The sequence below is a fragment of the Nelumbo nucifera genome, chromosome 1, assembly GCF_055504915.1.
Source record: "Nelumbo nucifera cultivar China Antique chromosome 1, China Antique-T2T, whole genome shotgun sequence".
Lineage (NCBI taxonomy): Eukaryota > Viridiplantae > Streptophyta > Magnoliopsida > Proteales > Nelumbonaceae > Nelumbo > Nelumbo nucifera.
Genome location: NC_142649.1, coordinates 46,274,448 through 46,287,860, shown reverse-complemented (window position 1 = coordinate 46,287,860; position 13,413 = coordinate 46,274,448). Strand labels below are relative to the sequence as shown.

Here is a 13,413-nt window from a genome sequence, read left to right as displayed (position 1 = left end):
CAAAGGCTTCAAGCTCAGCAGGTGGCTGATAAAGTACGAGTTCCCATAGCTTGATGTAAGCACCATCACCACCTCGCGAATCACAGGAGAGGTAGCCCGCCAAGCTGTCGAAGACCCGGACTCTGAGGAAGAGGGTGATGACATTGAAGAAGCTAATGTCACCGACTAGGCTGGCACTTTTGCGGAGGCTCCAAGCAAGAATGATGAGTCCCTCAAGTAGTTTGGGCGGTCCTTGTACTTTGAGCCTGCGAGCTCAGTTTTTCCTTTCTTTTCCCTCTTTTGTAACAAACTTCTTGTAATGAAACATGTCTTTGTAATGAAAATACACTTTTTGCCAAATGCTGTGCAATTTACTTTATTTGCTGAAGTGATTATTTTACCCCGAACTGTTAAGCTATCGAGCTAAGTACCCGAAATGGAGGTTTCTTGACTGTCGTCACCCCGAACTATCTCCCAGCACTTAGGGGTAATTTTATGTACACCGAGGTGAGCAACATAGTAGGGTATATGCCCGACCTGTCTGCACCCGGGTTACTTAAGTTGACACCGATTGTCCCTAATGGGTTCAACCTGTTGTATGCCGGGGCGAGCTATGCATCATAAGGTTCATACCCGAGTTGCCTGTGCCTTAGGCATTACAAGTACTTAGCCTATGCCGATGAGGCGACTAGGTCTTATACGGTGTCGAGGTCTTTCGTTAGCTCGATGTTTTAGCCCTTAGGCTGGGGGAGCGACTTATAATCCACTCTCCTAGAGTTCGCCCATGCCGAAGAGGCGACTGGATCTTATAGTGCCGAGGTCCTTTGTTAGCTTGGCGTTTTGGCCCTTAGGTTGGGGGAGCGACTTATAGTTCACTCTCCGGGAGTTCTCCCATGCCAAAGAGGCAACTGGGTCTTATAGTGCCGAGATCCTTTGTTAGCTCGGCGCTTTGGCCCTTAGGATAGGGGAGTGACTTATAGTCCACTCAGCTCGGTAATTACAGGTAATATTGCCTTAGGTTGACAATATTCCATGCCCAAGGTATTTGCTTCTCTTCTAGGGTTTCGAGCTCATATGTTCCTTCCCCAAGAACCCGCTTTACTCGGTAGGGTCCCTCTCAATTTGGCTCGATTTTACCAACACCAGGCTAAGGTACCATGACTTTACAAAGAACCAAGTCTCCAACGTGGAGGTTCCGCTTCTTGACCCTGGCGTTATAGTACCGAGCTACTCTCTACTGGTAGGCCGCGGTTCTAATGTATGCGAGGTTCCGTACCTCGTCAAGTAGGTCAAGGTTGGTGCATAGCTCATCTTTGTTTGCTTCGTAGCTCGTCTTTGTTTGCTTCGTCATCGTACACTTCCAGACGTAGCGTGGGAACCTCGATCTCGGCTGGGATGACTGCCTCGGTGCCGTATGTGAGGTTGAAGGGGGTCTCGCCTGTTGTGGTCTTCACCATGGTTCGATAAGCCCATAGTACACTGGGCAGCTCGTCTACCCACAGTCCCTTAGCTCGGTCTAGGCATGCCTTCAGTCTGCGGAGAATGACTCTATTCGTGACCTATGCTTGGCCATTCGCTTGAGGGTGCACCACCGAGGTAAAATTTTGTTGTATTCCCATATCTTTGCACCAGTTCTGGAATTTAATGTCCTCGAACTGCTTGTCGTTGTCAGAGATGGATATTTGAGGAAGTCTGAAACGACAAACTATATTCTTCCAGAAGAAGTTCTGCACATTCTGCGCTGTGATCGTTGCGAAGGGCCATGGGCTGGTGAGGTACTTTAGGTCAGCAGCAGCCTGGTGGTGGATGTTGGCGTGCTTCTGACATTTGTCACACTTTCTGACGAACTCAATCGCATCTGCCGTCAATGTTGGCCAATAATATCCCTGTCGTAGCGCTTTCTGGGCAAGGGCCCTGCCCCCCAAGTGTCCGCTACACAAGCCCTCATGAGTGTCGTGGAGCACGAGTTCGGCTTCGGAAAGTCGCAAGCAGCGTAGATAAGGGAGCGTGTAGGATTTTTGGTACAGTCGTTCGTCTATTATGACGTATTTGGCTGCCTGACACTCTACCCTTCTTGCAGCATTACGATCTGCATGGAGGGTCCCATGTAGCAGATAGCTCACGAGCAGATCAATCCAGCTCGGCTCTTCTTGTACGACGGGAGCGACCTCCTCTGCCCCCCCCGCCCCGATAATGCTAGGGCGAGGCAGGTTCTCTATGTACACGGTTCTCATGGTGTTGTCACTTACGCTGGCCAATCGGGACAGGGCATCGGCCTCAGCATTCTCAGATCTCGGGATTTGTTTGATGAAGTATGACTGGAAGTTGAGTAGAGCCTCTCTGACTTTGGCTAAGTAGGCGACCATGGTTGGCTCGCGAGCTTCGTATTCGTTGGTGACCTGGTTGACCACGAGCTGGGAGTCGTTGTAGATAACAATGTGTTTAGCTTTTACTTCATTTGCTAGGGCTAGCCCGGATATCAATGCCGCGTACTCCGTTTCATTGTTGAATGCAACGAACTCGAAGCGTAGCGCATACTCCAATTTCACACCGCTTGGTCCGTATAGAACGATTCCGGCTCCACTGCCCTACTGATTTGATGAGCCATCCACATGGAGGATCTAGGGCTCCTCATCCCAGGTCGGGTCCTGTCTAACAAGGAGAGACGCTACGCTAGTTGAAGCCTCACTATGCTCGGGCTCGGCCAACTCAGGGACCTCGGTGCTGAAAGTGCATTCTACGACGAATTCGGCTAAGGCTTGGGCCTTGATAGCAGTTCGCGGCTTATACTGGATGTCGTATATGCTGAGTTCGATGGCCCACTTTGTCAATCTACCAGAGACCTCGGGCTTGAGCAAGACTTGCCTCAGAGGCTTATTGGTGAGAACGACGATCGTATATCCTCGTCAACTGCTAACCAACGCTCTGGGGCTAGGTTGCGTTTCTTCTATCTAACGGGCCTAACTACAGGATCAGTGTTCAGTTTGTGAGTGATGATTTTAGGGTCTATGTCGGGCATCTCAGCCGCGGACCATGCAAAAATATCTAAATTTTGAAGTAAGAAACTTACCAGCTGAGATCGCAGAGGCTCCTCAACTGAGGCGCCGATCTGGAGAGTCCGAGTTGAATCCTCTATCGAAGTGGGCATAGAGACCGTCTCTTCTGTGGGTGTAGCTCGCTCTTCATGATACTCTACAGGTCGCTCCAGCTCGAGCTCATCTGCTGCTTTGGCTTTCCCTTTGAGGGCGGCAACGTAGCATTTACATGACTCGAGCTTATCACCTCGCACTACCCCAACTCCGAAGTCCGTAGGGGACTTCATGGCCAGATAATAGGTGGAAACCACCGCACGCAAAATATTGGTGACTGGCCAATTTATTATGGCATTGTACAGGGAAGAAGTCGTAACCACCAAAAAGATGTGCTCGAGCCTCACTATGCTAGGCCAGGTGCCGACCTCCACTAATACGATGACTCTCCCTAGGGGCCTGACTTTCTCTCCGCTGAAGCCCACCAAGGGGGTGTTCGCGGGGTTGAGATCGCTCTCCTGAAGCTGAAGCTTGTCGAAAGCGGGCTTGAAGAGTATGTCTGTCGAACTACTGGAATCAACAAGGACATGCTTCACCTCGAAATCATTGATTCTTATCTTTACAACGAGCACGTCATCATGGGGGTACTGGACTCCGTGCGCGTCATCCTTAGTGAAGAAGATCGGTTCCTCTGTCTTTGGCCGCTTCGGGGATTCCACTCTTCTCTTTCGATCTCACGAGCCAAGGTCCTTGCCATGGTCGAGGTGTAGCCCGCGATGATTGATCCGTCGGTGATCATTTGGATCGTTCCCCGAACTAACCTTTCTTCAGGTGGCTGCCTCTGTAGTTGGTCACCTTGCCTGTTGCTGGACTCGGGAGCATCTCTACCTTGCTTCCCCTACTGCCCTTTTTTATTATCATTTTGTACAAAATTTCTTAAATATCCACGACTGATGAGTTCTTCTATCTCATTGCAGAGGTTTTTACAGTTTTTGGTACTATGACCATAATCTTTAGGAAAATGACAATACAGATTTTTATTTCTAACATTCGGATCTCCTCTCAGCCGGGGTGGCCACTTCACGTACGGCGCATCCTTGATCGCCATGAGGATGTCAGCTCACTTCGCATTCAATGGCGTGTAGTTCGGCCTTTCGGCTGGAGGAGCTCGAAAAGACTGATCTGGGGTACTGGACTCCCCGAGCTGGTTCTTTCTTCTTCTTGTTGTCCCCGTGGGTCGAGGACTCACCTTCCCTTTTCCTCTTCTCAAGCGGGTTCTCGCTCTTCTGGTTCATCTCCTCCTCCGTTCCGATGAATTGATCTGTGAGCTTGAGGAATTTAGTTACATCCTTAGGTCTGTTGACAACCACGTGCCACTTGAACTCCTTGTGCGTTATGCCTCTCTTGACTGATGTGAGCCTCACCGCGGGGTCCAAGTCAGGTATCTATAGGCATGCATCATTGAATCTCTTGATGTAGCTGCAGATGGACTCCCCTTCCCTCTGGACTATGCCGAGGAGGCTTTCTTGGGTCCTCGGGCATCTCTTGCTGGAGACAAAGTGCGAAGTAAAGATTCGTACGAACTGCGCCCAACTTTTGATTAACCCGGACGTGAGGTTCCTATACCTTGTGCGAGCTACCCCCTTAAACGTAGTAGAGAAAGCTACGCACATGTAGGACTCACTTGCTCTAGCTAGGTGCATCTATGATTGAAAAGCATCTACAATGATCATTTGGGTCGAATGACCCATCGTACTTGTCTAGGGAAGGTACCTTGAAATCTTTCGGCATTGGGATGGCGAGGAGTTCGGGAGCCAGCGGAGATGGCACAGAGAGGAGCGGAGTGGCTTTTGCTGTTCCCGAGCTCGCTTCTTCCTTTAGTTCGGGCAGGATCTAGGCTGTAGCTCGGCGAGCTTTGCGGCGTCTCCATTGCTTTTTTGTTGGTTCTACGTTGGTGCTACAGGCCTTTGTGTTGTCAGTCACCGTTCTCACGGGGAGTGGCTCAGATTGCTGGTGATGGCTACAGATGGAGGGACCTTGCCTCCTCTAGTTCTCATAAGGTAGACATGTCAAAGGCTCCATCCTTAGTTCTCATAAGGTAGACATAGGTGTACCTAGAAAAGTCATCTATAAATGTTATGAAGTATCTCTTGTCTCCTCTAGTTAATACACCACTAAGTTCACAGATGTCAGAATGAATTAGTTCTAGAAGTTGAGAATTTCTCTCAACACTAGGGAATAATTGCTCCCACTTGTAAAGATTCAGGAGGGTGATGTCAAGGGATCGAATTTTGTTGACTATCACATGTAGTTCATACACTTGCTCCAGTATGGATTTATGGTCGTTCACGGTGAAGTCAAAGTATTCTGCAATAAGATACTTATTTGTACCTGCTTCTTGCACCATGTATTTGAACTCCAGGGCCTTCCAGATTTCTTTTGGAGATGTAAGTTCCTTGTAGAAGTTGTAGAGCCAATCTAATAAGGCATTCAGTATGTGTCCTCGGCACAAAAGTGAGTCATCTTCTTGTTTTGCTCTTTCCTTCTTTAGTTTTTCTGAGTCTTTGTCAGTGGGTTCAAAAAGTGATTGCAGATTCGGGTCCAACAGATAGTATAGTTTTAATGTGGTCAGAAAGAAGATCATCTTGTCTTGCCATCGGCTGAAGTTTGCTTCATCGAACTGGTCCAGTTGAATAAGATCTTGGTTCATCATCTTGATCGAAGTCATGCTGGCTTCCGCCTCCATTGCAGAATAATGTTCTAAAATTGTTGGCAAATGAGGTCATTGTAACTTTAAAGGAGAAGCTCTAAGGCGCGTCTGAAAACACTGTCTTTAGAATGTTATTTGCCCCCACTCAGTTTCATTGAGTTTGTTGTTGGGTTACAAGCAAATCCGTTCCCAAGATACAACATAGCCTTGGGCGAGAATCTACAACCAACAAAGTTAAAGAATCTCCAAAGAAACATTCTATGAGACTGTAGCAGACCGGACTGAGAGAGAGAGAGAGAGAAAGAGAGAAAGTGGATTTCGAAAATGTGTGTTTTTGAAGTCTGATTTATGCTCCTTAAATAGTTTATGAAGAGGTGTGAAGAAAAGGTAAGTGCTGGTTCAGAGAAGGCACGCGAATTGTGCCTTAACTGTTAATGACTGTTACGTTTGAATTGTGCCTCTTGATCACACCCAATCGAATCAACGGTTAACACGGCACCAAAACCAAAGGCACCCTTCACGAGCCACGCGAAGTGCGAGCAAAGTGCGCCTCTAAAGCGCCTCATTGCGTGGTATCAAACCCCCATACTCCTTTACTATTTCTAAGGAGTGTAAATCAGCTCCTATTAAAATACTGAAAACAAAGTTTATTATTTTCCAATGTGGGACAAGTTCAAAACTGAGTTTTGTAAGAGAAAAGCTATTTTTCCAAACAAGTATGCAGGTGCAATTTCTCATGTAATTGACCGATCAAACTCATTAAATTTAATCTCTTATAAGATTAAAATCCAACAATCTCTCAGTCAAAAGTGTGATAGTTTTCCAAACTATTTGAATTCTTATAATACGACACTAGGTCGGTTTGTAGGGAAAGAGATTCACACGTTCATCATATATTCCCTTAACCAAATGAATCATTGAGATGGGGGAGAGAAAGGACCTAATAAAATATAGATTATGATTTTGAATAAACACGCAATTAGAACATATTTGATAGTTACATGTGCATACATAAGTGCTTGAAACATTAAATTACTGGTTGCCCAAGTTTTATATACTATAGTCATTAAAAACCATAAAACTTGGAAGGAAAACGTGGGGTGAGAAGGATTTGGAGTGGAGTTGCTTTAAGGTTTGTCAACCCAGCTTTCTCCGTCATATCAACCGGTGCATCTGATGGGGTTGCAAACTCGAATCCCTGAAGCAAACGACCCAGTGTCAAGTTAACCACCCGAAGGGCTAAGTTGATTCCTGGGCATGACCTTCTACCTGAGCCAAAAGGGATGAGTTCGAAATGTTGACCCCAAACGTCCAAATTCGTATGCCTTGTAAGAAACCTCTCAGGATTGAAATTGGATGGGTCCATCCACACTGCTGGGTCCCTTTGAATCTTCCAAATGTTTGTTACTAGGCGTGTGCCACTCGGTACATAGAAGCCAGCTACAGTGCAATCCTCGGTAGAGATGTGTGGTGCTGATAATGGAACAGCTGGGTATAGGCGAAATGTTTCCTTGATGATGGCTTGAAGGTATTTCAGGTTCTCAATATCTGATTCCTCCACAATTCTTTCTCTTCCAACTTGGATGTCCAGCTCCTCTTGGGCCTTTTTCATGGCATGACGGTTGTTGAGTAGCAACGAGATACACCAGGTTAGGGTCACTGCTGTAGTATCATTGCCACCCAAGATGAGATTCTGCAAAATAATATCCCAACGCACACACATGAGAGAGAGAGAGAGAGAGGTATTAATTAATATCAAATATGCATACCAGGCATGTTGATTTGATGATGGTACCAAGGTTGTGATCAGGGAGCTTTGAATCCTCCAGGATGGACAACATGATGTCCATGAAGTCTTTCTCATCTATGGCATCGCTGGAGAGAATCCTATGTTTGTGCTCCTGCAACCAGACTTCAAGAAAACAGTCTAGTTCTTTGGCTGTTCTCCTCATTGCTCTCTTGTAACCCTGCAGATCCAACCAGCCAAGAAAAGGGATTGCATCAGGCAGTATGAATAACCCCATCAAGTGGAAGAAATCCCTAATTGCTTTCTGACACCTCAGTGCATCATCTCCCTCATCAGTAACACCAGCAACTCGCTTTCCTGCAACCATTCTAGTTATAATATTAAGTGTTAAGTTCCCGAACCATTGCTTCATTTCCACCAGGACTTGGTTCGGGCGGCCTTGATCTAGGGATGCTGTAGCAGTAGTTTTATTAACCCATAGCTCATATAGATGTCTTATGGACATGTCAATCTCTGAGGCTTGAATATGCTTCAACATCTCTAGCCGATTGTTGGACAGGAGCTGGAGGGTGGCTATCTTGCGTATCTCACGCCAGTATGACCCATAAGGGGCAAAGCCAAACATTGCACGGTTATACCCCAAGAGCCTTATTGCTACGGTGCTAGGACGGTTGGAGAAAGCTTTGTCATTGATGGTGAAGCATTCTTTGGCTACCTCCCAGCTATTCACCACCAGAAGTCGATGCACACTGTCTTGATTTTGCCGTCGGTAGTGCTCTTGTGAGTCCTTGCCCAGCGTAGGCATGAGTAGAGAAAGAAGGATAAAACAAGGAGGCCAGCTATTAGGGATTTCACCAGGAGCAGAAGAGAATCCATGGTGGCCAAAATGGAAATGAAGTTGAGGTGGGAGACAGTAGTGTAATACTTAATTACTTGTATAGGAAGTTCCACTGGCTGGTTTTATGTTATCGCCATAGTTAATTTGTGGGACACGTACACGCAATATTTGAGAGATCACATTTCAGCCCCACAGTATATCCCGGTCGCTGTCTATTAGGAACATCTTCCTATGATGACATTATTAATTGGTTGATTCAGAAAAGCCGTCCCTTTGTTGAGGTTACGTCTCATTGTTACCAACTTTAATATTGACAATTTACGCTAGCTTTCAATCTTTACATTTGTTTTTTTCTTTTTGTTTTTTAGTAGCTTTCAATCTTTACATTAGATTCCTATAATTACTGAACACAAGGGCACGTAAATCTATGGTTGTAAAATAAAGGATGAGAAATCAAATTTTTTTTTTTTGGATTGTGGGTTACTGATTTGGGTCAAAGATCAATCCAATAGTTAAATAATAAATTTTTAAAAAACAAAATAATATATTAATTATGTTAAATAAAAATTAAATATAATAAATAAAAATTATTTATATAATGTAGAGGAGAGTATTCATCTTCTGAGTCATGATAGGATTCATCATGGCTCAAGACTTCAAAGTGGTCTAGATGTTGTTGGAGTTGCTGAACTTGCCTCTTCATCTTGTTTATTTCGATATCATGAAGGTCTCACTCCTGTGGACCTTTAGAATCTGATAGTCAAACTGCACCCTTTAGAAGAATTAGCTAGCCATAACTTCACCTAGATAAGTCAAAATCTAACTTTGGTTGATGTGTTGGATGGTAAACTTTTAGAACTTTTCATCTAGACATGCGAAATGATCATATTCAATGCGATAAACCTGTGAAATTGGCTGCAAAAAAAGCTGTGACTGAACAATTTCTAAACGAGTTTTCAATTCAAATTCAAACCTGTGAAATTTAATGATGCTGCTGTCTAGCTCAGTTTATTTTTCATTCTAAAGAATAGATAGATTTATTTCAAACACTTTTATGGTTGGAATTGTCATAGTTGAATTGACAACACATAATCCTTATTTGTTTCTACATATCTATGGTTAGATTAATTGACAAAATATATTCAAGAGGATACTAGACAAGGATTAAATGTGAAATTAGGTTTTTGGGCAATTTCATTTGAAACGTTGTTTAATACTCGATACACAAAATTTGCGTACAAGAGTTTTGGCTCATTGAAATATGCTTAAAAAAAAAATTTCCAATACGTTCCGAGTATTCTAGAAGGTGTTGAAAAAGTATGTTGTTTAATCAGATCCGATCCCCACCAAACTTATTTTTTTTTCTTCCTTTATGTTTTGGTTTGACATTTTGACCGACCACTTATCACATCAAATATTAAATTATTATATCTATTGGTGGCCTTTTAAATCAATAAAATAAACTTGATAAGAGGTCTATATTCTATGGATACTGACGTAGGCGCATGGCCTGATCCAATAGCGTGCGTGCGTACACGCAGCAGAGGCACTACAAGAAAAGTAACCTTATATATATATATATAATGACGGTTGCTAGGCCGTGGCTTATATCTCAATATATCCCAATGGTTTTAAAATTGACCGTTGCAATATATAAATTTCTATATAGCGGGATTAGAAAGCCGTGCTTAGATTGGAAATCTAATATAAGTCTCCCTAATCAGACATGTGCCCACCCACTTACATTCAGACACCTATCATTTCAAGAATTTGAATAAAATGAAAATGTGTCAAAATCGGATAGTGGTAGTTTAAGAAATATAATCCATTAGACATGTGTCAAATTTTGATTAGTGGTAATTCAAAAAAAGAGCTCATTAACATGTAGAGTAGAGTCCACCACCATGTAGAGTTGTGGGAAGTGGGAAGCTCCCACTTTCAATCATTTCCTTAAAAAAAGGAAGTTGTGCTATTAATTACTGTTAACTATTAAACTAATTAATTAATTCCAGCTACTAATTACTAATAATAATAATTATTACTGTTAACTACTTCTATTGAATTAATTACAGCTATTAATTACTAATTATTTACTGTTAACTACTTCTAATTAATTAGTTCCAATTATTAATTACTAAAAATAATTATTCAATGATAAGAATTAATTACTAAAAATAATTACTGCTATTACTTAATTGCTGATAATAATTTATTAGTGACAATATTGCTCATTATTAATTCAGAAAAATAATTTCTTATAATAATTACTTCTAATACTTAACCACTGATAATTTATTACTGGCAATATTGCTCATTATTAATTCGAAATGATAATTAATAAATATTTTCATAATGGTAATTAATAATTCAGAAATAATCATTATATATTTATATTAAATCATATTAATTATTTTCAGAATAAATATTTAATGGTAATTATTTATATTATAATTATTGTCAGAAATTATAATTCATACATTTATATGAAATAATTAACAATATTTATTATTAATTGGGATATAATAATTTTATAAAAATATTGTTAGTGTAACTTATTTACATTATTATTATTACAAGTAATTGTAATTAATACTATTATTATTCTCCAATAAATATTTCAGTTATTTAAAGTTAAATTATAAAACTTTCAATTATTAAATATTGTTAAACTTAAAGAATTATAAAAGCAAATATTATTTTATGAATTAACGAAAAATCATAATTATAAAAAATTAATTACTTAATAAAAAAATATAATAAAAATAATAATAGTAGGTAATAATAATAATAACAATACTTTAGTATTACTAATTTCAAAATCAATACACACATAATAATAATAATAATAATAATAATAATAATAACAATAATAATAATATACTTATTATTATTATTGATTTCACAATTATTAATATATTATTAATTTATTAATAATACTGATTATTATTAAAAAATGTTAATAGCAAAATTTAATTACTTAAAGTTATTTGTTGAAATTACCCATTTTAATTCGGACAATTATTAATTATTAATTTCTTAAAATTATAATTTACAGAATAATTTTAATTACTCTTTCATTAACAACCTTATTTTTGAGTAATTGGTATTTTATGTTCAATAATTTTTTTTTGCAAAAATCCAAATAACTTTTCATTTGCAATGCTAACCATTTTATTTTTCACTTACTCAGTTTTCCAAAACAAAAGATAAATAAATTAATGATTTTTACCTATTTTTATCAAGTTGTTGTCATTGATGATGATGATGAGTCAACTTTTTGAAAGAGAGGGGAACTCAAAATAATTAATGACTTCTGATGATGCGCAATCCGGTCGGTCCGAGCTGCCGGTTACCTCGCTTCTGACGAGATCAGAGGTGCCTCAAACAAGGAAGAAAATGGAGACTTCCAGGGAGGAACCCGGTTGGGACACTCCGAAGCTCAAGTTAGTGCTCTTTCAGAAGGCAAGGGAAATGAGGAATTCTAAGACCAGAAAACGCAAGAATCACAAACCCTCTTCTTTGTGAGATGGGGGCCTTTTATAGTCACCCTGTGTGCTCACTTCCATGCCTTTACCAGATCGGGTCGCTTCCTTCTGTCAACTGCCAGTTCGGTTGTCATAACCTCCACTGCCAGTTGCCAGGGCCGCCTCTGTTCGTCTGGGATGGCGATGGCAGGTGGCCGTTGGATGGCGGCTGTCGTGTCAATCCTCTGATCGGTTAGGTGCGCCGCCTTCGTGTACGGTCTCCTGGGCGTCAGGCACTGTTGCTCAGTCAGGCGATTTGGAGCCGAAGTGGTCTTTTAATGTGAAGTCTCGAGTTCGGATAGGAGTGTGGCCCGAACTGCCCCTAGGTGGGTAGTTCGGGTTTTCTGCCTTTGGTGCTCCTTGTAAGGCTCAGGACCTCGAAGGGAGAGCTCGAGACTTTTTTAGTTTGAAGCTCGGTTCGCAGGTTTCTGAGGGAGCTCGGCTCTCTTCAGCTCGGAGCTCGAGTTGCAGGTTCCTCCTCGAGCTCGGCTCTTTAGCTTGGAGCTCGGGTTGTGGGCCTGCTGCCGTGCCGAGCTAGCGTTTCTGCCAGGTCACTCTCGGTTGCTTCCACGTGTCCCCTACTCCCCATGCTCGGGGTCTTGACCAGACATGGGGAGTTCACGAGACGACAGGTAGATTTGCTTCGGGACACTTGAAAGAATGGTAGGATCCATCTAATGGACGCCATAAAGGTTGCGGAATGAGTGGGTGAATTTCAAAAATTTTCCTACCTTCTCTCAACTGGGAATCATATTCCCTAAATTTAGAATACAATATTCAAGGATCCTACTTGAACCATAATCAAACCAGATCTGAACCAAAAGATAAAAGAGAGGAATATACCAGATCCGGAGAAGCAGTATCTCCCAAAGTTGGTGTTCACGCCCAAAGAATACACCAAGATCCGTTCCTGCTGAAGATGACATAGCTGTGGATGGAACAGAACCAGCGGGGTGCGTCCTACACACTGGATCCTTCGCAAGAACCCTCTGGAAGCACTAAACACTGAATCTTTTCAGTCTTTCTTGCAAGACTGATGTCAAGAACTGATTTCTTGACTTCCTTTTGCTGCAAAGATCGAATCTTGCAATAGTGAATGCCGGCGGCTGGAGGAGAACTCCTGGGACGAAGATGGCGGAAAAACTGCTTCTCTTCTCTCTGGAGTCTATCTAAGATCTAATCTCAATTCGCAGGAAGCTTTCTTGCTTTTCACCCTTGGTTCGAAATCTGATATATTTCTCTTAGGGTTTCTCCTCCTTTCTTCTTGATTAAGAAACCTCCTAATGAGGAGTTATCCCAATCCAAATCAGTATTTGGATAGGGGATTATCTTAATCCTATCTACAGATAAAGTTAGCTTACTCCTGATCTTATCAGGAGGTTACCAGATTCAAATCTAATTTGAATTTGGTTTCCAAGAGTGGATAAGGTTAAAGGCCCAATCCTTTTACTAACATTAATCTCAGATTCGCCCCATAGATGGGTGATCATATCAGCCCACCTCGAAATGGGCTTTTGGCCCATTAAGTGTTCAGTGTCTAATTACTTTCCAATCTGCTGCCCAGTTGGGCTTCTTTGTATGGTGTG

General features: G+C 42.0%; 1 protein-coding gene across 1 annotated transcript; it reads right to left on the bottom strand.

Moving 5' to 3' along the window:
• Positions 1–6,659: 6,659 nt before the first annotated feature.
• On the bottom strand, positions 6,660–8,634 carry LOC104591050 (cytochrome P450 CYP82D47). Its single transcript, XM_088896646.1, has 2 exons — positions 7,488–8,634; positions 6,660–7,411 (listed from the first exon to the last, which is right to left on the bottom strand). Exons 1-2 carry the CDS (start codon positions 8,268–8,270, stop codon positions 6,785–6,787), a joined length of 1,410 nt encoding a protein of 469 aa, XP_088752772.1. The 5' UTR covers positions 8,271–8,634; the 3' UTR covers positions 6,660–6,784.
• Positions 8,635–13,413: the final 4,779 nt, after the last annotated feature.

Excerpts from the sequence above, each read along its gene's own strand:
- LOC104591050 (XM_088896646.1), bottom strand. The coding sequence starts at position 8,270 with ATGCCTACGCTGGGCAAGGACTCACAAGAGCACTACCGACGGCAAAAT. Across the intron at positions 7,412-7,487 it reads TCATCAAATCAACATGCCTG|AATCTCATCTTGGGTGGCAA; the intron begins GTATGCATATTT and ends ATTATTTTGCAG.